At 41.0% G+C, this 23,130-nt stretch overlaps 3 protein-coding genes across 3 annotated transcripts; 1 reads left to right on the top strand and 2 right to left on the bottom strand.

The window, feature by feature from the left end:
• The first annotated feature begins 899 nt into the window (after positions 1-899).
• On the top strand, positions 900-5,484 carry LOC103500146 (protein trichome birefringence-like 19). The gene is made up of 2 exons (XM_008463355.3): positions 900-1,633; positions 4,565-5,484. The coding sequence occupies exons 1-2, from the start codon at positions 1,097-1,099 to the stop codon at positions 5,372-5,374; spliced, it is 1,347 nt and encodes a 448-aa protein (XP_008461577.1). The 5' UTR covers positions 900-1,096; the 3' UTR covers positions 5,375-5,484.
• Positions 5,485-5,572: 88 nt separating this feature from the next.
• LOC103500147 (uncharacterized) lies at positions 5,573-8,365 on the bottom strand. Its single transcript, XM_008463357.3, has 6 exons — positions 7,902-8,365; positions 7,106-7,228; positions 6,444-6,629; positions 6,257-6,338; positions 6,122-6,186; positions 5,573-6,037 (listed from the first exon to the last, which is right to left on the bottom strand). The coding sequence occupies exons 1-6, from the start codon at positions 8,190-8,192 to the stop codon at positions 5,738-5,740; spliced, it is 1,047 nt and encodes a 348-aa protein (XP_008461579.2). The 5' UTR covers positions 8,193-8,365; the 3' UTR covers positions 5,573-5,737.
• A 715-nt stretch (positions 8,366-9,080) lies between these two features.
• On the bottom strand, positions 9,081-21,260 carry LOC127149736 (uncharacterized). Its single transcript, XM_051085602.1, has 5 exons — positions 20,313-21,260; positions 16,718-19,160; positions 9,456-9,549; positions 9,276-9,356; positions 9,081-9,170 (listed from the first exon to the last, which is right to left on the bottom strand). Exons 2-5 carry the CDS (start codon positions 19,153-19,155, stop codon positions 9,081-9,083), a joined length of 2,703 nt encoding a protein of 900 aa, XP_050941559.1. The 5' UTR covers positions 19,156-19,160; positions 20,313-21,260.
• Positions 21,261-23,130: the final 1,870 nt, after the last annotated feature.

Below are 23,130 nucleotides of genomic sequence, written 5' to 3'. Positions count from 1 at the left end.
TTAGGGATTAAATTGATACATACTCTAAAGTTTAGTGTAGATCGATATTCTTTTAGAAAATAAGTCCACGAAATCAAACCTTAAAATTAATTTTAAATCACCACTCAAAAAGGCCTGAAAAGTATTTTATCTAATAAAATGGTCGATAGAGTGATAAGAAATTTGAATCTTCAAACTCTAGAGTCTAGATCAAAAGTATATGCTTTAAGCCAACCAATACCTATAATTAAATATACGTGGATATGAAATCCCATGTTATACTAAAAAAAAACGTATGTGAACTCTACTAAAGTTGATAAAATGATATTAAAGATCCCACCTACTTAAAATAGATTTGATATTGAAAAGATGTAAATTAGAAGTACCAACAATTTTAACATAAACTTGAACCAAATTTAGTAATACAACAAATGTTAAAATACAGGTTTAGAAAATTGTATCTATTTGATTCAAGAAACATAAAGTATTTAGGCTTTTAAATTTGTGTTTAATAGGTTTGAGAAGTTGTAATTTTGTATTTAATAGATATATTTGACATATAATAAGTAAGAAGATTGATGGAGTTATTAGAAAGAATTTTACATTTTATATCAAATGGAAACCAAAACTTTCAGTGGGTAGATTTAATAAAAAAAAAAAAATATATATATATATATATATATTAAAAGTTAAGAATTAAAAAGACTATTTAACACGAAAGTAGAACTTAGAAGTTTAAAAACCGAAAAAGGAAAAAGAAGAAATTAATAGAAACATGAAAATTGAAGTATTATTTTTTAAAAAAGAAGAAAAAGAAAAAAGAAATATGGAAATCTTGTGAGAGACATAAAAAAAAAAGTAGTATGGACGCGAGCATTGAAAAGGAGACGTATAATTAGTTTTTAAATTAAAATGATGGTACTTACTACTTCCAAAACTCCCATTCCCACTGATCTACACCTTACTCTACTTTCACACACACATACTTCCATTTCTTCTTTTTATATATATATATATATATTTATACTAAATAATTTTCTCTCTCTCTGTTTATATTTAATTAAAGAAATAAAATTCATTTCCCCCTTTTGCTTCTTCCATCTTCTTTCTCTCTCCAATGATGCTCCAGAGCCAAGCAACCTCCACCGACCTCCGCCCTTGCAAAAATGGCCAATACAGAACCCTAATGGCCATTCTCGGAGGAGCATTAGCTCTATTGATCCTCACCACCATCCCTCTCTCTTTCCCTCTCCTCAATTACTCCCTCCTACTCCTCAAAACCTCCCTCGAATCCCCTGCCTCCGCCGCCTCCGCCGCCTTCCGCCCCCAAATCTTCTCCTCTGGAAATCTCTCCCTTCTCTCCGCCCTCCCCTGCGATCTGGCAATTGGCGATTGGATCCCCAATTCTAACCCTAAAGCGGCTCTCCCCTACACCAACGATAGCTGCTGGGCGATCCACGACCACCTGAATTGCCTTAAGTACGGGAGGCCAGACGGTGGGTTTCTGCGGTGGAGGTGGAGGCCGGAGGGGTGTGAGCTTCCGTCGTTTAACCCGGCGCAGTTTTTGGAGCTGATGAGGCATAAAGCGTTTGCGTTTGTTGGGGATAATATCGCCAGAAATCACGTTCAGTCTCTCATCTGCCTCCTCTCCAAGGTCAATTATTTCTCCTTTTACCCTTTTTAACTCTCCTTTCATCTCTTTTATTTTTCAATTTTGTTACCCGGGCTCTGTCGGTTGTACCATTTTTATCCTTATTTTTTTTAGCTTTTATTTACTAATTTATGGTTCTTCCTTTTTCTTCATTTTTATCTTATATAACTTTTAATTATTGGTTTCTATATTTTCATATTTGTGCTTCCTTAATTTTTTTTTTTAAGAAACCAAAGAATCTAAACTTGAAATCCTATTATCAAACTCAATCATTTAATTACACCAACATTCAAAATGAACTAATTCATCTTGAAAATATAAAATAATAGAAACTTTTCTTAAAAAATAGAGACCATCAAAATTAAAGTAATATTTAAAACTAAATTTTATTTTGTGATTTATATTCGACGTTTTTTTTTTTTTTTTTTTTGAAATTGGAAATTGAAACTCTCATGAATTTTATATTTTAAGTATTGTTTTAAGAAGAAGAAGAAAAGAATTAATGTTGGGACTTTCTGTTGTGAATCATATGATCAGGCTTTGTTTGATTGCGGTGGATTTTCTTTTCTTTATTTGGAGATTTTTTTTTCTTAAATTGACGGTCTTTTAGTTTAATTATAATTTGTTTAAGTTTAATGATTAAATTATTATAGTGATTTTGTGGTTTTGTATTTGTTTTTGAAGTTTGTGTGTGTGTGTGTGTGTTATAGTTTAAAAGCTTAGTTTAATTAGAGGTGTGTTAACGTGGAAATGATTGTTGGTATTCCGTTTTTAGATTAATATTTTGTGTTCATAGGTTTGATGGTACTATGGAGACGTAATAGAAATTTAATGAATAGACAGTCTCTATATGGAATATTTTGTTTAGTATCTTTGAGTGTGGGGTAAGTCACATTGCACCATTTATTTTAAACCCCTCTTTTTTTCTTTTTCTTTTTCTTTTTCTTTTATTATTTTTTTATATATAATATAAAAGCAAACATTTGGTGTGTCTGTGTGTGTGTCCTCATTTTTGTTCTCTTTCTTTTATTTGTTTTATAATTATTTTTATTTTTTTAAATGGAGTTTCTTTAGACTCCCCATACACATTAAATTTTACTTCTTTAAAATAAAATATTAATAAAAGCAATTTTATTATTAATTTAGAAGATAAGAAACCATAACCGGAAAAAAAAAACAAAGATTCCAATTTCCAAAATTTGTTAATTAATTGTCTCTAGTTTCTTTTTTTTTTTTTAAAAAAAAAAAAAACAAAGAAAAACAAACCAATAGATTTTATATGGGTTAGGTTATGGCAGATCAACAACCCTATGTGAAAAAAAAAATATGAATCAATTTTCAATATATTTATTTGTTAAATTATAAAGATTTCTAAAATTATAATTTTTTTTACGTATTCCATAAACATTGAAATGTCTATTAAATTCTTTAAAAACTATCTAATGCATAATTGTATCTAATGGGTGTAATAAACTTTAAACTACAAAAATTTTAAAATTTTTATCCTTTTGGTTTTCAAATTTTTAATTTCCATCTTCACTTATTTATTAGATATTTTTTAAGGTTTAAAGATTTACTAAATACCAATCAATTTTATAATTTAAACATCTATTTGATAATTTTCTAATTAAGTTTGACATTTAAAGTATAAAAATGTAGGCACTAATTTAGAGTTGAATTTCAGTTTATATATAAAACGAAAAATGTCCATATACCAATGTCTTTTTTTCTTTTTTTTTTTTTTGGGGGGGGGGGGGGGGTAAGGGTAACAATTATAGAAAGATGAATTAATCCGTTGAACACTTCTTCCCTTTTATTATTATTTTCTAATTAAAACCCATGAAACACACCCATGTGATATTGATCTACATAATGCATTTAATATTATGAGAATCTTTACAGAGAACAATGACACTACAGATTCCACTAAATTTCTCCGTTAATCAAATCTTAATTACTTATAAATAAAATATGTTTATTGTGTTCTTACTGAGTATTGTTTAGTACTTTTACAGTTGTAACATTTTTTTAAGAATTTAGGACTGTATTTAACTATAACTAACTTATGGATTTGAAACATTGCCAATAAAACTAGGAGAAAATTCGATTTAGCACCATTCTTACTAAATAAACTGTCACATAAATAATTTATTATCAACATCGATTTTTTTTCATAATGTAATATATCTAATACTATATCAATTTTAATTTGCTGTTATACTTGTTATGGAAAATCCTTGTTTTTTATACAATAGGGGCAAACTTTATGTATATACATAAGCTATTCTTCTTTCTTTTGCACCAGAAAAAGGTATGTTAAAGGAAAAATGTCATTTAGTTGATATTGTCCCTAATAATGATATTTCAGAAGTTCTAAGTTTTACTTTTTTTTGCTACAACTACAAGAAAATTAAAAAAAAAAAAAATTGAAATTCCAATTGTAATGGAAACTCATGAAAGTTTGTCTAAAGGAAATTTATGAAAGTTATCTCAACTAACTAAATCATATAAATGCTCGTGTCACATACATTTTAAAATTTTCAATTAATAAGGAACTTTAGGATTATATGATATATATATATATATATATATATATGTATGTATGTATGTATGTATGTATATATATATGTATGTATATATATATCAGAAGGATTGGGAGTAAAATTGAGTTTTTCAGAAGGAATAAACCCCCAATTGTTGTACTAGAAAAAGGAAACAGAGGTCAAGTTGTTTTCTTATTGTTCAAGGAAAACCAACTTACAACTTAGTGGGGAGGAGGACTTGTCATTCAAGTTTGCTTATTAGATTTTGTTCTGAAAAAGCAGAAAACTATTTCAAAACAGCCTAGCTTCTAAATAGTCATAAAGCCTTCAAACTTCCACTTTTTTTAGTGTAATTTACTTTACACCTCATTCTTTATTTGTTGATTTTCAGCTGGAGTATCCAATAGATGTTTCACCTAGCCGAGACGAACACTTCAAAAAATGGAAATACATGTCCTATAACTTCACAATGGCCTTTCTGTGGACAACCCATCTAGTAAAATCAAAAGAGTTAACAACAGGAGGTGTCTTCAATCTATATTTAGATGAGTATGATGAAGCATGGACTTCCCAAATAGCTGGATTCGATTACTTGATGATCTCATCCGGCCAATGGTTTCTCCACCCTATGTTTTACTACGAAAACGGCCAAGTCATCGGGTGCCATGACTGCTTTCTCAACAATGTAACCGAGTTAGGAATCTACCATGGGTACAGAAAGGCCTTCAGAACGGCCTTCAAAGCCATTCTGAACTCAGAAAGCTACAAAGGCATCACTTACTTGAGAACTTTCTCACCATCACACTTTGAAAATGGGCTGTGGAATCAAGGTGGGAATTGTTTGAGAACAGAGCCATTTAAGAGCAAAGATACAGCATTAGAAGGTATGAATCTGGAGCTTTATATGACTCAAATGGAGGAGTTTAGAAGAGCTGAAAGAGAAGGGAGAAAGAAAGGGTTTAAGTTGAGATTGCTTGATACAACACAAGCAATGTGGTTGAGACCAGATGGCCATCCAAGTAAATATGGTCATTGGCCTCAAGGGAATGAGAATTTGTATAATGATTGTATTCATTGGTGCTTGCCTGGCCCTATTGATATTTGGAGTGATTTCTTGCTTCATATGTTGAAAATGGAAGGCATCAGATCAGCTCAAGAGAGAGTTCAGTTTGCTCATCAAACAGAATTGAATCAAAGATAAAAGTTCTTACAACTGCATTTTGTTTTGTCATGTTTGTTTTGGTTTTTGGTTTCAATTCTTTATAATAATAATAATAATTATTATTATTATTTCTTTTTCTTTTTCTTTTTCTTTTTCTTTTTCTTTTTTACAACCACAGCTCTTCATCTGTATTACTCCACCTATTACATGAAAGAATGAATGCCAATAAACACAATCTACACAAGTCTGTCATCTATTCAGTTCTTGGAGAGAATACAAAAGGATGATTTGTTTACATATTTGATCACTGCATTGGTGTTCTACTTGAAAATAACGTCGAGTTTCTATATATCTAATTAGTTATTACATACAAATAAAATACTGATGAATTTATGTGGTTGTTCAGAATGAAATTTTGATGAAAACCAAGATGTGTAGAGCTAAAATGTAGACCACGAAAGCAGAACGGAATAGCATCAGTCTCTGTTGATTCTCACTCCGTCCACCAGTGCGATAAGGGAGTTTGTGGTGAGACTCAGCTAAGTGGTCTTGAAAGTTCTTGTCGGACATGCTTCTTCCAAAACGATTACGAGCAATATTAGCCTCGGAGCTGCTACTTTGCAGCCTCCTTGATGATGCATTTAGTTTTTCCAGCTCCATCTCCTTCAGATGAATGTCACTTGCCAAACCTTCGGCTTGTGCCTACAAAGAGGGGAAATACTTGGAATTGATTTTATTGTCTGAATCGAAAGTTTAAGCATTCAACTGCAGAAATGTAAGATTCACCTGTTTTACAGCTAGCTGCTCGATGAGGCTATGGAGTTGTTTGTCTAACATTTTCTCTCTCTGAACTGCAAAAGTCTTAGATATCAAGTCTTTGAAGAATAAATAAGGAGAACAATTGTGACCAATTGAAAATACCTGGTGAAGGCTGTTTTAGAGCTTTATCCTGAATTTCTGCCCACTTTTTTTCTAATTCTTTAATCGTATCTTCCATTGAACTCTAGAAGAATAACCAAACTTTGTCAGCGATAACTATTATGGAATGTGGAGAAGAGAGATAAAAGTAAAAGAAAAAAGGGTATTAAATCAAAATAAGGCAGCAAACCAGTTCTTGTTTCTTGATATCTAGTTTTTCTAGCAACGCAGACTTTGATAATTCCATATCTTGTTCTGCTTCAACTTTAGAAGGTTTGGATGTCAATTTTCCGAAGTTGGTGGATTCATCATTTTCCAGAGCTGCTTGTTCGTTTTCTAGCTCAACTTCCAGATTCTTGGTGGTTTCTTCTAACACCTGTAGTATAAATTAACAAAGAACAATTAAAAAAAAAAATATTGGTAAGAGCTTGAACTATCCAACAATTTGATGAATTCTTTTATATCATGTTAATAACACCATGTAAATGCATTTCCAACTCTTCCATAATGCTGGATTAACATATCCATCTGAAAGGAGAACTCCCATCGGTACTCAATTTAGGTTTTGAAAAATAAGCTTATAAAGACTACTTCCCACCTAAGTTCCTCGGTTTTGTTATATACTTTCTACTAAAACCAAGTTCAGTTACGAAAACTAAAAACGTAGTTTAGGATTTTAGAATTTGACTAAGAATTCAAGTGTTTCTTTTAACAAAGATTGACACCATTCTTGAAAAACTGGGAGAGAAACAACAGCTCAAATATCAAAAACCAAAAACAAAAAGGGAAAATTTCATCAAATAGAGCCTCGGAAATACCAACTGAAACGAAGTTGAGATCTTAAACTATTACCTCTAACTTCCTCAGAAGCAAATCTGCTTCCTGCCTCTTTTCCTGTATTTTATTTTCACAATTTGAAATGGCCTTTCCATATGCAACATTTTCTTCCTGTAGTGATATCTCTCTCAATTGGACCTGGCAATCAGAACGATACCAACCAACTATCAGAAGTAATAGTACAGGTTCTTCGCAAACATTTTGAACATACAAGTAAGAATAATAATATGATCAAACGCACAGTTTTTTCGACAAAAATAAACGTCTCAAGGAAAACACGATGCAACCAAGAACCAAGAACATTTCTTGGGTATAACTAAATCGTATCTGTGAAGCAATAAAATTCTTCCACATACATGGTACAGAAAGCTTAATATTTATTTCCAAAAACTGCCAGCGATCTCTAAATACCAGTTTTAACACCTACAGAAGCAGAAACTTGCCAAACCTCATACCATCGGCAAAAGTTATCATCAAACCTTATTTTCACCAAAAAATCAGCATACATCTCCCCTTGAAGCTGAAGGCCATGCATCGTGAAACGCACACATCCAGTTCACGGTCTACGAGATTATTTGTTAACTCAATCCAATACAAAATCGAGCTAAGAATAAATTCCACCGAAATTAGACTATTTTGCAATGATCCCGAAATACAACAATAACAAATATTCAACAATGCAGCATCTACGGTGAACAATTAACAAACATGAATCGCACTTAGAGTTGTGGACAACAGTAACAAACATGAAAGAAAGTCCGAGATCGTTAAACCTTTATTTCCAAAGTAATATTTAGAATGTAAGGCTAACCTGTTCTCGAGTGGAAAAGTGGGCGTTCAATTGAAGAGTAAGATCGGCCGTTGAAGCAAGAGAGTGAGCATGAAGATGGGGAAGGCGTTGGGAGATGTCGGGAGGAGGCAATCGGAGGCGCAGATCGCGGACCGAGCGGCTGAGAGAAGCTGCTTTCTGATTCAATTCTCGAACGTAATTCTGCTGCTCCGGAGTAAAAATAAGGGGAATCGAAGTGCTACGTTCGTCGTTGTGGTTGGCGCCGCCACCGCCGGCGACGACGTCCGCTGCCCATGAGAGCAAACCGGCCATTTTTGGCTATTGATCCTCTCCGTCGGTTGGGCAATAGGTTGAAATCTTGAAGGCGAATCTAATGAGTTTGTTTCCCAAATAAAAAATACATTTGAGTAGATAGGTAAATTACTTTCGTATTTTCTATGCTATATCCTGATTTCGAAATTGTGCAAAATAGAAATTGTTCAAATATTTTGTCGCTCGATTCTTTGAGTTAGGAATACAATTAAGGTTATAATTGTTTATTTACGTATAGACATTTAAAATGAAAAATGTTTGTTCTTATTTTGTAGTCATATATTTTGGAAGACCCTTTGCCACATTTGTTTATTTACATATAGACATTTAAAATGCATGCTACATAAATTGTCAAAAATAAAAAATATACATTTACATCTTATAGAAAAATCAAATAAGTATATTCTTATAAATATATTTCTCATTCGATCCTATCATCGATTTCCTTTTTTAAATATATATTTTTATATATTATAACAGCTTTTAATTAATAATTTCATGAGATATTATTTATTTGTCTAATAAAATTCAAGAATTTGATCTTAAATAAGAAATTTTCAAATGATTTAACCATTTAAGAAAAATATATATAAAAAATTAATAATAATGGACAAAAAAATAATTCGAGGAAGGATTTTTTTTAAAACCTGAAATTCATCCCCAAGAAAGTAACCAAAACCATACGCCTCCTCCCAGGAAATGAAGGAGAAAACATCTTTAATACAATAAGAGGACCTAACTACTTCTTCAGAGGAAGAAGAAAAGATAGAAACAAAAAAATCCATCCAATTCCCCTCAAACAACATGACACGAGCCAAACAGTAGACAACTCCATTAGTCGAGTGAGTGCACTAACCAAAAGAATCCACCTTGGCAATCTTTCCCAACTCAACCACCTAGAAACAAACCTCGAGACTCAGCCAATGCCATAGACTTACATTTAATGGCATTAATAAGATCTGCATAGTCAAATTCCACCTACACACGGGGGAAAGCCCTCGACCTAAAAGAGCCTAACAAAATATACAAGCATTGAATCAAACCAAGAGCCTCAAGCACCTCGATGGGCTACTTGACATTAACCTTCTCGCAGCCAACTAGGATGAGAGACCTAGCAAAGTCATGAACGACCCAGTTTATGCCACCAACCTCTTCAGCCTCGCTCTAAGAAGCATCAGAGTTAGGCTTCCAAAAACCAGTAGAAGGTGACATCTAACTCACCTGACTCCCCGGGCTCTCCCTCATCTGCTACTTACAGACAACCGCACCCTCACCCCCAAACTCCTCGACATGAAGAGCAAGCTTGTTTGTTAAAACATTGCGCTTTGGAGCTGCTCCACTACGCTTGAGAAAATTTCTATAGTTTTAGAATCCCACGGAAGGATGGATGTAGTGGCCTAATTTTTAATGTTCAGCACTTTCACGATCCCATCCTAGCAGACCCTCAGACTGCAACAAATCCTGAAACCAAACAGAGAATAAGGAAGGGAAAGATGAGGGTCAATGCTTGTTCGTGCAACGTTCATTCATGGATGTGTTATGTTAGGTTCTAAGCGAGCGACTTAATGGGGGACTAGGAAAGGATAATGCGAGAAAAGAGGCCTTTCTTATCCATACGTTGCTGATTCCTAATGATATGCATGTAGTACAAGTTCTCCCATTCATCGTCCAAGTGTAAACAAATAGAGGTTTTTTGGTAAGTCCAAGGTCGAACTCAGGAAATTGATGTTTCAATTAAACCTATCGCATGGCTAAACCAATGTATACTTTATACAGTATAAATATGAGCAATATGTTTATCCTAACTATACACTAAGGTGCAATTGGCGGTGCAAGATGAACATGGCGATGGAATATGAATTCATGTAGCAGGCATGACGTAAAGGAATATTTAATTACTTAATTGCAATGTACTGTGCACTAATATTTTGAGGCGATACAAAGAACCTACTAATTCAAAATTAAGGCGAGCGTGTTCTCGGCCCTTTCGCCATACTTGCTCGCCTCTTGGGATCCAATGCTTAAAGTTAAGCTATGATTTGTATCTAATCAGGTTATATGCGTTACAAGCAATTCATCATAATTTAAGGCAAGCATCCTTTCGGTGCTTTCGATGCACACATTAGCATTTCTGTAACTTATGTGAAGAATTAATTTGGTGCTGAGATTACATTGCTACAATCTCTTCGTCGTTCGCTTAGTTAAATATGGGTTCTCACTTGTCAGGTGATTACACTCAATGTGATTGTCTTTTCTCTCAAATAAACAAAGCTTTGATATATGCGTTTAGCTAAACAAAACTTACAAAACATACATATATCCAGATTCTCTAATATTAACAACACATTACATTTTTTAGAGACTAATTAAATGCATCAGAAATGAAGAGTAAAAGAGAAATGAGAGCATGGTAGAAGAAATGTATCAATATTATAACAAAATCTTAGGCCTTTCGGCCATGGAGTTAATCTTCCAACTTAATACATAAAAATTACAAAATGGATTAAAAAGAAATAAGTCAAGCCTTAGAATATGATTTCTTATATTCTTTGGCGCTGATTTTTGCCTGTTGTGATGATGGAAAATGGTAAAGGGAAACTCTCTCTCTCTTTTGTTTTAAGCTCTCTCCTCGAACTTAAAGACAAAAAGGATGGAGGTAAAATGAGCTTGCTCTTCGGGATCCAATTTTGCACCCTTGTTTCTGAAGTAAAAGCCTCTTTTTATAGGCAAGGAGTGATGTGACAAGACGTCCACGCGTAATTATTTCTTCTAATAAAGTTGCATAGGCACCTTGCAGACGACCTTTTATCCTTTTTCCGACATTTGCATCAACCAAATTTGTTTGCTAGTGCTTCAGATCGCCTAGCTTATTGTGATCATCGCCTTGTTGGTTAAGCATGCCTCCTCACCTGATGTTCTTTTGTCAAGCTCTATTTTATTTGCCTAATATCATGCGATAGGACACATAAAACACTATAAAACAAGGTTAAAGTTCTTTTGTAGTATGCGATACATAAGTTAATCAAATCCTCTTCTTTTTCCTGCGCAGTCTTCCATTCTTATGTGATAAAGTTTCATTATTTTACATAAATGGCTACAATAACTTGTATTTGACAAGCTATTAGCCAAACACTTTAGTAAATTTACACCTCCACAAGGCATAACTTGTTAATTTCACATAGGACCTGCAAAAGAAACAAATGGGGGTTAGCAACAATTCCTTTCTTACAAATGTTGTCCATGGTAGGCAAAGCATTAGAAATAGCCTTCCACATAGTCAGTTTCACCCTCGAGGGCACCTCCACATTCCACACAGATCTCTAGAAAGGCTTTGCTTTCATATGATCTAACCTCAATGTGATCGTTGTAGACTTTAGACTAACCACCAAGTTATAAGCACTCTTCACATAAACCCATCCTTTAGGATCATGGTCCCAAATGATCTCGTCAACTTCTAGGGACATATAAAATAGACTTTGCATCACGAGGTAGAAAAGACCATTTATCAAGCCAACATTCTACACACCATTACAATTAATAATATCCCAAACTCGCATCTCATCAAACGACTCAAAGAAAAACCGAGGCAAGATAAACCCCCTAGGCAGCCACGGGTCCTAAAAGATTCTCGTACAAGCCCCAATACCCACATTCCATCTATAACCCCTTACAAATAGACCCATCCCCCAAACAATTCCTCTCCAAGTCAGGGAGGGGTTGCTTCCTAAAGTAGCTCTAAGAAAGTCCCCATCCTTAAGGTATTTACCTTTGAGAACTCTTGTGAGCAGACAATTAGAATTTCTAATAATTCTCTAGCCTTTTTTTTTTTGCAAAAATTGCTTGATTTAATAGGTGGAGGTCTTTAAAACCAAGGTCTCCCTCATCCTTACTGACATAGAGCTTCTTCCAACTCACCCTGTGGGCTTTACCTTTATCCCTAAAAGATTTCCATCAGAAACAATCACAGTCTTGTTAATGTCCTTCCATACCCTTTTAGAAAGCTTAAAGAAGCTTATCGTGAAGATACAATGTAACGACCCAACTCCTTATACTGAATCGAAGTCATTACTAAATATAGAACAAGTGGTTTAAGTCTAAAATTTTATTAAAAGCATACGGTTCAAGAAATTCATTTATAAAAACATAAACAAGGTAGTCATGCAAAAATGTAAAAACGTTCTGAAATCCTACTCGGGCCCTATCTACATAAAAGATAGTGAAAAATAAAAAGTACTCAAACTCAAATGCTAAAATCTGAAGTAAGAAATGAGCGGAAGCGGTAGTCCCTATGGCCCTCCTCGGTCTCACTTCGGGTCGCTCGCCAGCTTGCCCTTGCCCTTGCCTCGTCCTCTACCTGAAAACATAAAGTGGAGAGAATGAGTATAAAAATACTCAGTAAGGGACCCACTACTAGTCCCACTAGGTGCCTGTTAACTTCCTGTTAGAGTCCTGATAACTGGTACCCAATCTCTGGCACGTTCCCGAACACGTGCAATCATGCGCTCCCGTAGGAACGTAACTCTGGTCTTCGGTGCCCGGGGACACCTAGGACAGTCGGGATGCGAGGACCCCGTCGAGTCACTCGAGTCATGTCTATATCATGCTAGACTGGCGTCCCGTCGGACCACACAGTCCTCAATAGGTGGTGATCCCGAAGGACACCCATGCAGGTACGACTCTAACAGAAATCAAGCTAACAGGTACCCTAATTGCAGTAAACATACACATGGCATCAGCATATAACATGTCACATAAATCATTTCTACACTCTCCGTCCCGTCATTCGTCGTAACCATAATAGATCTTGCCACACATAACAGGCTATAGCACAACTATATCGTCATTTGCATCATACTAACATTTATTTCAGGCATCATACTGTCAAATTCTCAATATGCAACATAGGGCATACACAGTCTCATACTTCAAACATGAAACTAGTAGTAGAATCTCTTACCTGGAGATCTACTTGTCGAGTCCTAACCGCGAGGCAGTACGCTTTCCAAGCGACGAAGTCCTAACTGTTTAATAAGTCAAAATTCGTAAATAGGTCGCCAACGACCAACGGTTCGAGACTCAATTGAATTTAACTTACCCTAGAAGGAGGTTGCAGTGCTCGAGCCCCTACTGAAGAAATCCCGCGCTGCAGTAATTTCTTGGTCCAAGACGTCCCTTGAGGAAAATAATATAATTTAGATCCAAATTAATTTAACTAACGTCCGAGCATGGAGTCTTACCGGAAAAACCACAATAATTAATTAGCTTACCAAAATATAGGTGGATGGAGCCAATTTAGTCCTGGCGGCTCGGCTGGAAGAAGACAGGACCGGCTCGGCTTGGGCAGACGCGGCTCGGCTCGGTACAGGGATTTCGCGTGCGGCTCGGCTTGCAACAGGGGGAGACGCGGCTCGGCTTGCAACAGGGGAGACGCGGCTCGGCTACACAGAAGCGCGCGGCGCGGCTTCACACGCGGACGCGGCTCTTCGGTTTCGGCTTCGGGCGCGCGGGCGTGGAGCGGCTCCGGGTTCGTTCGTCGGCTGGAGGCACGCGCGGCGGATCGGCTTCGAGTGGCGGCTGCGGGAGACGGCTGGGCGCGGATCGAAGTGGCTCCCTTCGGCTCGATCGGAGCGACGCGGCTGACGGAGCTTCTCGGATCGACGCGGCTGACGGAGCTTCTCGGATCGACGCGGCTGACGGAGCTTCTCGGCTACACAGATCGGCTCGATCGAAGCGACGCGACGCGGCTCGGCTATCCTCCTGATCGGAGCGGCGCGGCGTCGGCGGTCTTCCTTAGGTCGAAACGGCGCGGCGGGTTCCGGCTCGGCTGGCGGCTGCGGATTCGGCTGCAGACGCGCGGAGGATGGCTCGGCTTCCACTCGGCTTGCAGACGCGCGGTGGGTCGGCTCTACTACGGCCGGCTCCGAGGGTTATTCTTTCAGCTGGCGGCGGCGGCGTGCGGCGGCGTGCGGCGGCGTGCGGCGGCGTGCGGCGGTGGCTAGGGTTTCCTCTTCTATTTTTTATTTTCTTTCTTTTCTTTGGGAAGGTGAAGAGTCTCACACTTCCCCATGCCTCTTTTTAAAAGAAATAAAAAAAAAAAAAAAATAATTAAAAGAAAACCCTAAAACCCTCTTTCCTCTCTCCTCCATTAACCACCTTTGACCCTTTCCAAGGCCATTTATTTGCTAAGCCATTAATTTATTTCACCCCCTAACTTCAAAATTAATCCATAAAAACTTTAGTTTAATACTAATAATAAACACACTTAGTATTAATATTAATGGTCAAAACAAAAAGGAAACCGAAATTGTCGGGCGTTACAATCTTCCCTCCTAAAAAAAAACTTTCGTCCTCGAAAGTTCTAATCCTCGAACAGCTCGGGGTGCTGGGCTCTAATGTCCTCTTCTTTCTCCCACGTTGCCTCTTCCACTCCATGGTTTTGCCAAAGGATTTTGACCAGTGGAATTTCTCGACTGCGAAGCTTCTTGACCTCCCTTGCCAGGACCTCGACAGGCTGCTCCTCGTAGCTCAGATTCTCGCTAATCTGCAGTGGCTCGAAGTCCACCACGTGTGTTGGGTCTGCGACGTATTTCCTCAGCATGGAGACATGGAATACGTCGTGCACTGCAGCAAAAGATGGGGGTAGCGCCAAACGATAAGCCACGGGGCCAATCCGCTCCAGTATCTCGAACGGCCCTACGAAGCGTGGACTTAGCTTCCCCTTCTTCGCGAACCTCAGAACACCCTTCATGGGTGCAACCTTCAGAAAGACCATATCTCCCACTTCAAACTCGAGGTCCTTACGTCGTACATCAGCATAACTCTTCTGTCTGCTCTGTGCTGTCAGCATACGACCTCGGATCTTCTGTATGGCTGCGTTGGTAGTCTGCACTAACTCGGGGCCTAGCATCCTCTGCTCTCCAACCTCGCCCCAGCAGACAGGGGATCTACAGCACTTGCCATACAGAGCCTCGAACGGTGCCATACCGATAGTAGCCTGGTAGCTGTTGTTATAGGCAAACTCCATCAGATGCAGATGGGAGTCCCAACTTCCTGAAAACTCTAGTACGCAGGCTCGCAGCATGTCTTCCAAAATCTGGTTCAATCTCTCTGTCTGACCATCAGTCTGAGGGTGGAATGCCGTGCTGAAGTCCAACCTCGTGCCTAATGCGAGTTGGAGTCCTTTCCAGAACTTCGATGTGAAACGAGCGTCTCTGTCTGAAATGATGGATACGGGTACTCCATGTAGTCTCACAATCTCAGTCATATATAGCTGCCCCCACTTGCTGGCAGTGTAAGTGGATTTCCCTGGCACGAAATGGGCCGACTTCGAGAGTCTGTCGACCACAACCCAGATCACCGTGTAGCCCCTTAGGGTCTTGGGCAGTCCCGTAATAAAGTCCATCGACACACTCTCCCACTTCCACCCTGGCACACTCAAGGGTTGCAACAACCCTGCTGGATGCTGCCTAGGTGCCTTCACCTGCTGGCACACCAAGCATCTACTGACAAATTCTGCCACATCCCTCTTCATGCCCCTCCACCAGTAGACACTCCTTAAGTCCTGATACATCTTCGTACTCCCAGGGTGCATGGTAAACGGGGAACTGTGAGCCTCAGTCAAAAGCTCCGTCTTAACTGCGCTGTCTTCCGGCACACACAGGCGTCCTTCAAACATAAGACCATCGTCAGAGGATATGGAGAAGCCTTCACCTTGCTCTGTCTCTACCACGCGACGCTTCTCTGCCAAATAAGGATCATTCAGCTGAGCAGCAATGATCTTTTGCCTCAAGGTTGGCTGAACTGTCAACTGAGCCAACTGTGCGGTAACCTCACCTACTGAGACTGCAATCTCTGCCCTCTCAAAGTCCCTGAGTAAGGGGGTCTGCTTGGTGATTAGCGCTGCTGAATGTGCAACTTTCCTACTTAGCGCATCAGCCACTACATTCGCTTTACCTGGGTGGTATAGGATCTCGCAGTCGTAGTCTTTCACCAACTCAAGCCACCTCCTCTGCCTCATGTTCAACTCCTTCTGGGTGAAGAAGTACTTCAGGCTCTTATGATCGGTGTAAATCTGAATCTTCTCACCGTACAGATAGTGCCTCCATATCTTCAGTGCAAAGACTACAGCTGCCAACTCCAAGTCATGGGTAGGGTAGTTCTGCTCATGGATCTTCAACTGGCGGGAGGCATAAGCAACTACCTTACCCTGCTGCATCAGGACACAACCTAGTCCCTTCTTGGAGGCGTCACTATAGATTACAAAGTTTCCCGAACCATCGGGCACTGTCAGGACCGGTGCAGTCACTAGCTTCTGTTTGAGCTCCTGAAAGCTCCTCTCGCATGCTGGGCTCCAGACAAAAGGGGTTCCCTTCCTGGTCAACTGGGTCAACGGGCTGGCTATACGTGAGAAGTCTTCCACGAACCTCCTGTAGTAACCTGCCAAGCCCAGAAAACTTCGAATTTCACTAACCGTGGACGGTCGGGTCCAGTTGGTCACTGCTTCGATCTTTGCGGGATCTACTGAAACTCCCTCACTGGAAACCACGTGGCCAAGAAACGTCACCTTCCTTAACCAGAATTCACACTTGGAGAACTTGGCATACAACTTGTTGGCTCGAAGGGTCTCCAAAACCTGGTGTAAGTGCTCCTCGTGCTCAGCCTCAGTTTTTGAGTAAATGAGGATGTCGTCAATGAAGACTATGACGAACGAGTCTAGAAACTCCTTAAACACCCTGTTCATCAGATCCATGAATACTGCAGGAGCGTTAGTCAAGCCGAAAGACATCACAACGAATTCGTAATGTCCGTACCTCGATCGAAAGGCCGTCTTGGGGATGTCACCGTCCCTAATCCTCAACTGGTGATAGCCTGATCGCAGGTCGATCTTGGAGAAGACGGTGGCTCCCTGCAACTGATCGAACAGGTCATCAATCCTGGGCAAGGGGTAGCGGTTTTTGACTGTCACCTTGTTCAGCTCTCGGTAGTCAATACAAAGGCGCATTGACCCATCCTTCTTCTTCACGAACAATACTGGGGCTCCCCAAGGCGACACACTGGGCCGGATGAAGCCTTTGTCCAGCAACTCCTGTAACTGGACCTTCAACTCCTTTAGTTCGGCTGGAGCCATTCTGTAAGGGGCCCTCGAGATTGGGGCAGTGCCCGGCTCTAACTCGATAGCGAAGTCTACTTCTCTGGGAGGCGGAAGTCCTGGAAGTTCGTCTGGAAAAACGTCGGGGTACTCTCTTACCACTGGTTCGGAAGATAGGGAAACTTCCGGCTCTCTCACATCCACTACGCTTGCCAAAATACCCCAAGTACCCTGGCTGAGTAGTTTACTAGCCTTCATGGCTGAGATGACCTTGGGTATACATACCATGCCTGCCCCCCTGAATTTGAAACTAGCCTCGGAGGGAGGGTTGAAGACAACTTCCTTGCCATAACAGTCTATATTTGCATGGTTGGCTGATAGCCAATCCATGCCTAGTATCACATCAAAATCCTGCATGTCTAACACTAGCAAGGTCACGTCTAACATACGATTCGCTATCTCTACCCGACATGCCTTTATTTGTTCTTTGGATAACAGGACCTCCCCAGATGGAGTAGAAACCGACAAAACACTACCCAAAGGCTCTACCTCTAAACCCACATGCTGAACGAAAACGGAGGATATAAACGAGTGGGATGACCCAGAGTCAAATAGCACAAAAGCATAGTGCCCCAAAATTGGGAGCGTACCTGTCACCACAGTGCCAGCTCGCTCGGCCTCCTGCCGGGTAGTGGCGAAAACTCTCCCCTGCTGGGCCGCAGAAGGCTGGGGCGGTGTCGTCTCAAAGGGTTTCCGAGGACACATATCAGCAGTGTGCCCCGGCTGTCTGCACCTAAAGCAGACTCCACTTCCAGCCAAGCAACGACCTCCGTGGACTCTCCCGCAGGTAGTACAAGCGGGTAGCTCTCTCAGAGTCCTCCCGGCTGCTGCAAGCTCCCGTCGGTGTCTCTGGAAGACACCTCCTGACCTCAGTGTTCGCTGCGGTGCTACGTCAGGCTGCGTCTCAACCTTTCTCTTCTGTCCCAAGGCTGACCCTCTGCCGGCAGCCTTAGACGCATCGGCTCTCTCAGGCAGGCTCAAATCCAGTGCTATACGTAGTGCATCAGCATGCGTGGCTGGGCGGAGGGCTCTGACAATGCCCTGAAGGTCTAGCCTGAGTCCTCTAACAAATTTCTCCGTCCTGGCAGCCTCATCTCTTACCATATCGGGAGCAAAGCGGGACAGCATATCGAACTCGGCGTCGTACTGCTCCACCGTCATGTCGCCTTGCTCCAAGTTTAGGAACTCTTGCAGCTTGGCGTGCTTCACATTGGCGGAGAAAAACTTAGCATAGAAGTTCTCCTTGAACTGCTCCCACGTTATTTTGCTTACATCGCCCCCTAGCATTCTCTCCGCGGTCTCCCACCAGGCGGTGCCCCTGTCCTCCAAGAAGAAGACTGCACACTGCACCTTCTGGTCTTCTGGGCACTTCATGTACCGGAAAATAGTCTCTATGGACGTCAACCACATTTGGGCCTTTGTGGGGTTGTCCATGGATCCGTCAAAGGTCTTGGGATTATACTTCCTGAAATCCCGTAAGTGTTTCGCCTCGGCCGACAGTTGAACTGGTACTGGTTGAGCTTCCTCAGGGGCTGGAGGAGCGACGGCCTGAGCCTGAACAGGGGCGGCCTGGGCCTGAGCAGGGGCGGCCTCGGCCTGAACAGGGGCGGCCTGGTTCTGCTGGGCGGCAAGGAAAGGCGCCAAAGCAGCTTGCAGCATGTCCTGATAACGCTGCTCCATCGCGGCGAGATCCGCCTGGGTGACCGGTGCGTTTGGGTCGACTGCCGGTGCAACAGGTGGCGCCTCCGGCTGGCCACGACCGGCTCCTCTGCCTCCCCTACCACCTCCTCGGCGTGTACCTCTACGTGGCGGCATTCTCCCTAAAATTCACCAACAAACTTTTCACCACAAGAACTTAACACCCTATATCTAGGTCTTAGACTATTCAGGCAAAATTGTAATCTTAACATTAGCAAGGCTTTAGACATACCTGGCGAGTGCCGAAGGACCGTATTGCCATAGGGTGAAGTAAAAACCAAAAACAAAAATGACTTACATCGTAGGTCAGTCTACAGAACCTAAAACACTGTGCTCTGATACCAACTGTAACGACCCAACTCCTTATACTGAATCGAAGTCATTACTAAATATAGAACAAGTGGTTTAAGTCTAAAATTTTATTAAAAGCATACGGTTCAAGAAATTCATTTATAAAAACATAAACAAGGTAGTCATGCAAAAATGTAAAAACGTTCTGAAATCCTACTCGGGCCCTATCTACATAAAAGATAGTGAAAAATAAAAAGTACTCAAACTCAAATGCTAAAATCTGAAGTAAGAAATGAGCGGAAGCGGTAGTCCCTATGGCCCTCCTCGGTCTCACTTCGGGTCGCTCGCCAGCTTGCCCTTGCCCTTGCCTCGTCCTCTACCTGAAAACATAAAGTGGAGAGAATGAGTATAAAAATACTCAGTAAGGGACCCACTACTAGTCCCACTAGGTGCCTGTTAACTTCCTGTTAGAGTCCTGATAACTGGTACCCAATCTCTGGCACGTTCCCGAACACGTGCAATCATGCGCTCCCGTAGGAACGTAACTCTGGTCTTCGGTGCCCGGGGACACCTAGGACAGTCGGGATGCGAGGACCCCGTCGAGTCACTCGAGTCATGTCTATATCATGCTAGACTGGCGTCCCGTCGGACCACACAGTCCTCAATAGGTGGTGATCCCGAAGGACACCCATGCAGGTACGACTCTAACAGAAATCAAGCTAACAGGTACCCTAATTGCAGTAAACATACACATGGCATCAGCATATAACATGTCACATAAATCATTTCTACACTCTCCGTCCCGTCATTCGTCGTAACCATAATAGATCTTGCCACACATAACAGGCTATAGCACAACTATATCGTCATTTGCATCATACTAACATTTATTTCAGGCATCATACTGTCAAATTCTCAATATGCAACATAGGGCATACACAGTCTCATACTTCAAACATGAAACTAGTAGTAGAATCTCTTACCTGGAGATCTACTTGTCGAGTCCTAACCGCGAGGCAGTACGCTTTCCAAGCGACGAAGTCCTAACTGTTTAATAAGTCAAAATTCGTAAATAGGTCGCCAACGACCAACGGTTCGAGACTCAATTGAATTTAACTTACCCTAGAAGGAGGTTGCAGTGCTCGAGCCCCTACTGAAGAAATCCCGCGCTGCAGTAATTTCTTGGTCCAAGACGTCCCTTGAGGAAAATAATATAATTTAGATCCAAATTAATTTAACTAACGTCCGAGCATGGAGTCTTACCGGAAAAACCACAATAATTAATTAGCTTACCAAAATATAGGTGGATGGAGCCAATTTAGTCCTGGCGGCTCGGCTGGAAGAAGACAGGACCGGCTCGGCTTGGGCAGACGCGGCTCGGCTCGGTACAGGGATTTCGCGTGCGGCTCGGCTTGCAACAGGGGGAGACGCGGCTCGGCTTGCAACAGGGGAGACGCGGCTCGGCTACACAGAAGCGCGCGGCGCGGCTTCACACGCGGACGCGGCTCTTCGGTTTCGGCTTCGGGCGCGCGGGCGTGGAGCGGCTCCGGGTTCGTTCGTCGGCTGGAGGCACGCGCGGCGGATCGGCTTCGAGTGGCGGCTGCGGGAGACGGCTGGGCGCGGATCGAAGTGGCTCCCTTCGGCTCGATCGGAGCGACGCGGCTGACGGAGCTTCTCGGATCGACGCGGCTGACGGAGCTTCTCGGATCGACGCGGCTGACGGAGCTTCTCGGCTACACAGATCGGCTCGATCGAAGCGACGCGACGCGGCTCGGCTATCCTCCTGATCGGAGCGGCGCGGCGTCGGCGGTCTTCCTTAGGTCGAAACGGCGCGGCGGGTTCCGGCTCGGCTGGCGGCTGCGGATTCGGCTGCAGACGCGCGGAGGATGGCTCGGCTTCCACTCGGCTTGCAGACGCGCGGTGGGTCGGCTCTACTACGGCCGGCTCCGAGGGTTATTCTTTCAGCTGGCGGCGGCGGCGTGCGGCGGCGTGCGGCGGCGTGCGGCGGCGTGCGGCGGTGGCTAGGGTTTCCTCTTCTATTTTTTATTTTCTTTCTTTTCTTTGGGAAGGTGAAGAGTCTCACACTTCCCCATGCCTCTTTTTAAAAGAAATAAAAAAAAAAAAAAATAATTAAAAGAAAACCCTAAAACCCTCTTTCCTCTCTCCTCCATTAACCACCTTTGACCCTTTCCAAGGCCATTTATTTGCTAAGCCATTAATTTATTTCACCCCCTAACTTCAAAATTAATCCATAAAAACTTTAGTTTAATACTAATAATAAACACACTTAGTATTAATATTAATGGTCAAAACAAAAAGGAAACCGAAATTGTCGGGCGTTACATACAATTAGCTTGAGTAATAACTTAAATGAGGTCCTCTTTAAGTTGAAGAAAAATTTCTCTTTTCAACTTTGGAGCACCTTTCAGACTTTCTTACGCAACCTATTAAACATTCTAAATTTGTTTTTGTTATCATGAATAGGCATTCTAAGGTATAATCCCATGAAGGTAGCTTATTTAGCAGCTCTTATTACTAGATAGCCTCCATTACATCAAGACTTTGAACAAGCTAAGATTGCAGTTGCAGTGGGGAAGTCACTTCGCCATTGGCTCAGTTGACAATGCAATCGACTTTGAGACAGAATTATTGATGCTTAGCGAAGTGATTCCTATCTAATTAAGAAGTGCCATCTAGCAGAAATAGGACAAGTTGATGGATTCTCTATATTTTTTGATGATGGTCTTATGTCTGAGAGACGGTTATGTGTGCTAGCAAACAGTACAATTAAGACTGATTTATTAACTAAAGCCCATAGTTCTTCATTTTTTTATGCATACTAACAGTATGAAGATGTATCAGGACTTGAGAAGAGTTTACTGGTGGCATATTTTGTTAGCAAATGCTTTGTGTGCTAGCAAGTGAAAGTACCAAAACAGAAGCCAGTAGATTTGTTGCAACCCTTGGGTGTTCTAGAGTGAAAATGAGAGAATGTGTCGATGGACTTCATTATAGGATTTCCTAGGATAGTGAAAGGTTATACGGTGATATGGGTCATTGTGGATACTAGATAGACTCATGAAATCAAAGCATTTTATCCCATAAAGATCCACTTATAGATCAAGCAAGTGGGCACAGTTGTACTTAACAAAAATAGTGAGACTGCATGGATTGTCGGTGTGGATTGTTTCTGACAGAGATACTCATTTCACTTTAAAGTTCTTGAAAGAGCTTCAGGCCATCTTAGGCATGAGATAGACTTTAGTACAACCTTTCACTCGCAAACCGATGATCAAACTAAGTGTTTGAACCAAATTTTGGAGGATATGTTGCAAGCTTGTGTGCCAGAGTTTTCTTGGAGTTGGGACCCCACTTGCATTTGATGAAGTTCACATATAATAATAGTTACCAGGTTACCATTGGCATGCCACCATTTGAAGCCCTGTATGGTAAGTGTTTTAGGTTCCTTGTTTGTTGGGGATGAGGTTGGTGAGCAGAAGATGATTGGTCCTGAGTTAGTTCTATCAGAGCTAGTATCAACATCGACATATATTCCTACTCCAATCTTAAATTTTCCATAGGTAAATTTATTTGTAACTTTTTTATTCTTTTATTATTTAAAATTATTATTGTTTTAGATTTTTCTAACCATATTATTGTTGAAAAAGAGTGTTACTACCAACACTCCTCATAAGTGTTTGCTATTATATTGTGTTGGTTTAGGAGAAGTCATTGCTAAAGGTAGATGGTCTTGCAATGATCCATCAATTCTTGTCCACCACGTACCTCTAGGCCGAAACA

This window comes from Cucumis melo, chromosome 6 (genome assembly GCF_025177605.1).
Source record: "Cucumis melo cultivar AY chromosome 6, USDA_Cmelo_AY_1.0, whole genome shotgun sequence".
Classification (NCBI taxonomy): domain Eukaryota; kingdom Viridiplantae; phylum Streptophyta; class Magnoliopsida; order Cucurbitales; family Cucurbitaceae; genus Cucumis; species Cucumis melo.
Note: the sequence above shows the minus strand (reverse complement) of the source record. Positions and strands in the feature narration are given on the sequence as shown.

Coding starts and splice junctions, on each gene's coding strand:
- LOC103500146 (XM_008463355.3), top strand. CDS start 1,097: ATGATGCTCCAGAGCCAAGCAACCTCCACCGACCTCCGCCCTTGCAAA. Junction 1,634..4,564: donor TCATCTGCCTCCTCTCCAAG/GTCAATTATTTC, acceptor GTTGATTTTCAG/CTGGAGTATCCAATAGATGT.
- LOC103500147 (XM_008463357.3), bottom strand. CDS start 8,192: ATGGCCGGTTTGCTCTCATGGGCAGCGGACGTCGTCGCCGGCGGTGGC. Junction 7,229..7,901: donor ACTTTTCCACTCGAGAACAG/GTTAGCCTTACA, acceptor TCTGATTGCCAG/GTCCAATTGAGAGAGATATC. Junction 6,339..6,443: donor ATATCAAGAAACAAGAACTG/GTTTGCTGCCTT, acceptor TTATTCTTCTAG/AGTTCAATGGAAGATACGAT.
- LOC127149736 (XM_051085602.1), bottom strand. CDS start 19,155: ATGCCGCCACGTAGAGGTACACGCCGAGGAGGTGGTAGGGGAGGCAGA. Junction 9,550..16,717: donor GTGGTTTCCAGTGAGGGAGT/TTCAGTAGATCC, acceptor CTAAAACTATAG/AAATTTTCTCAAGCGTAGTG. Junction 9,171..9,275: donor TCCTAGTTGGCTGCGAGAAG/GTTAATGTCAAG, acceptor CCCCGTGTGTAG/GTGGAATTTGACTATGCAGA.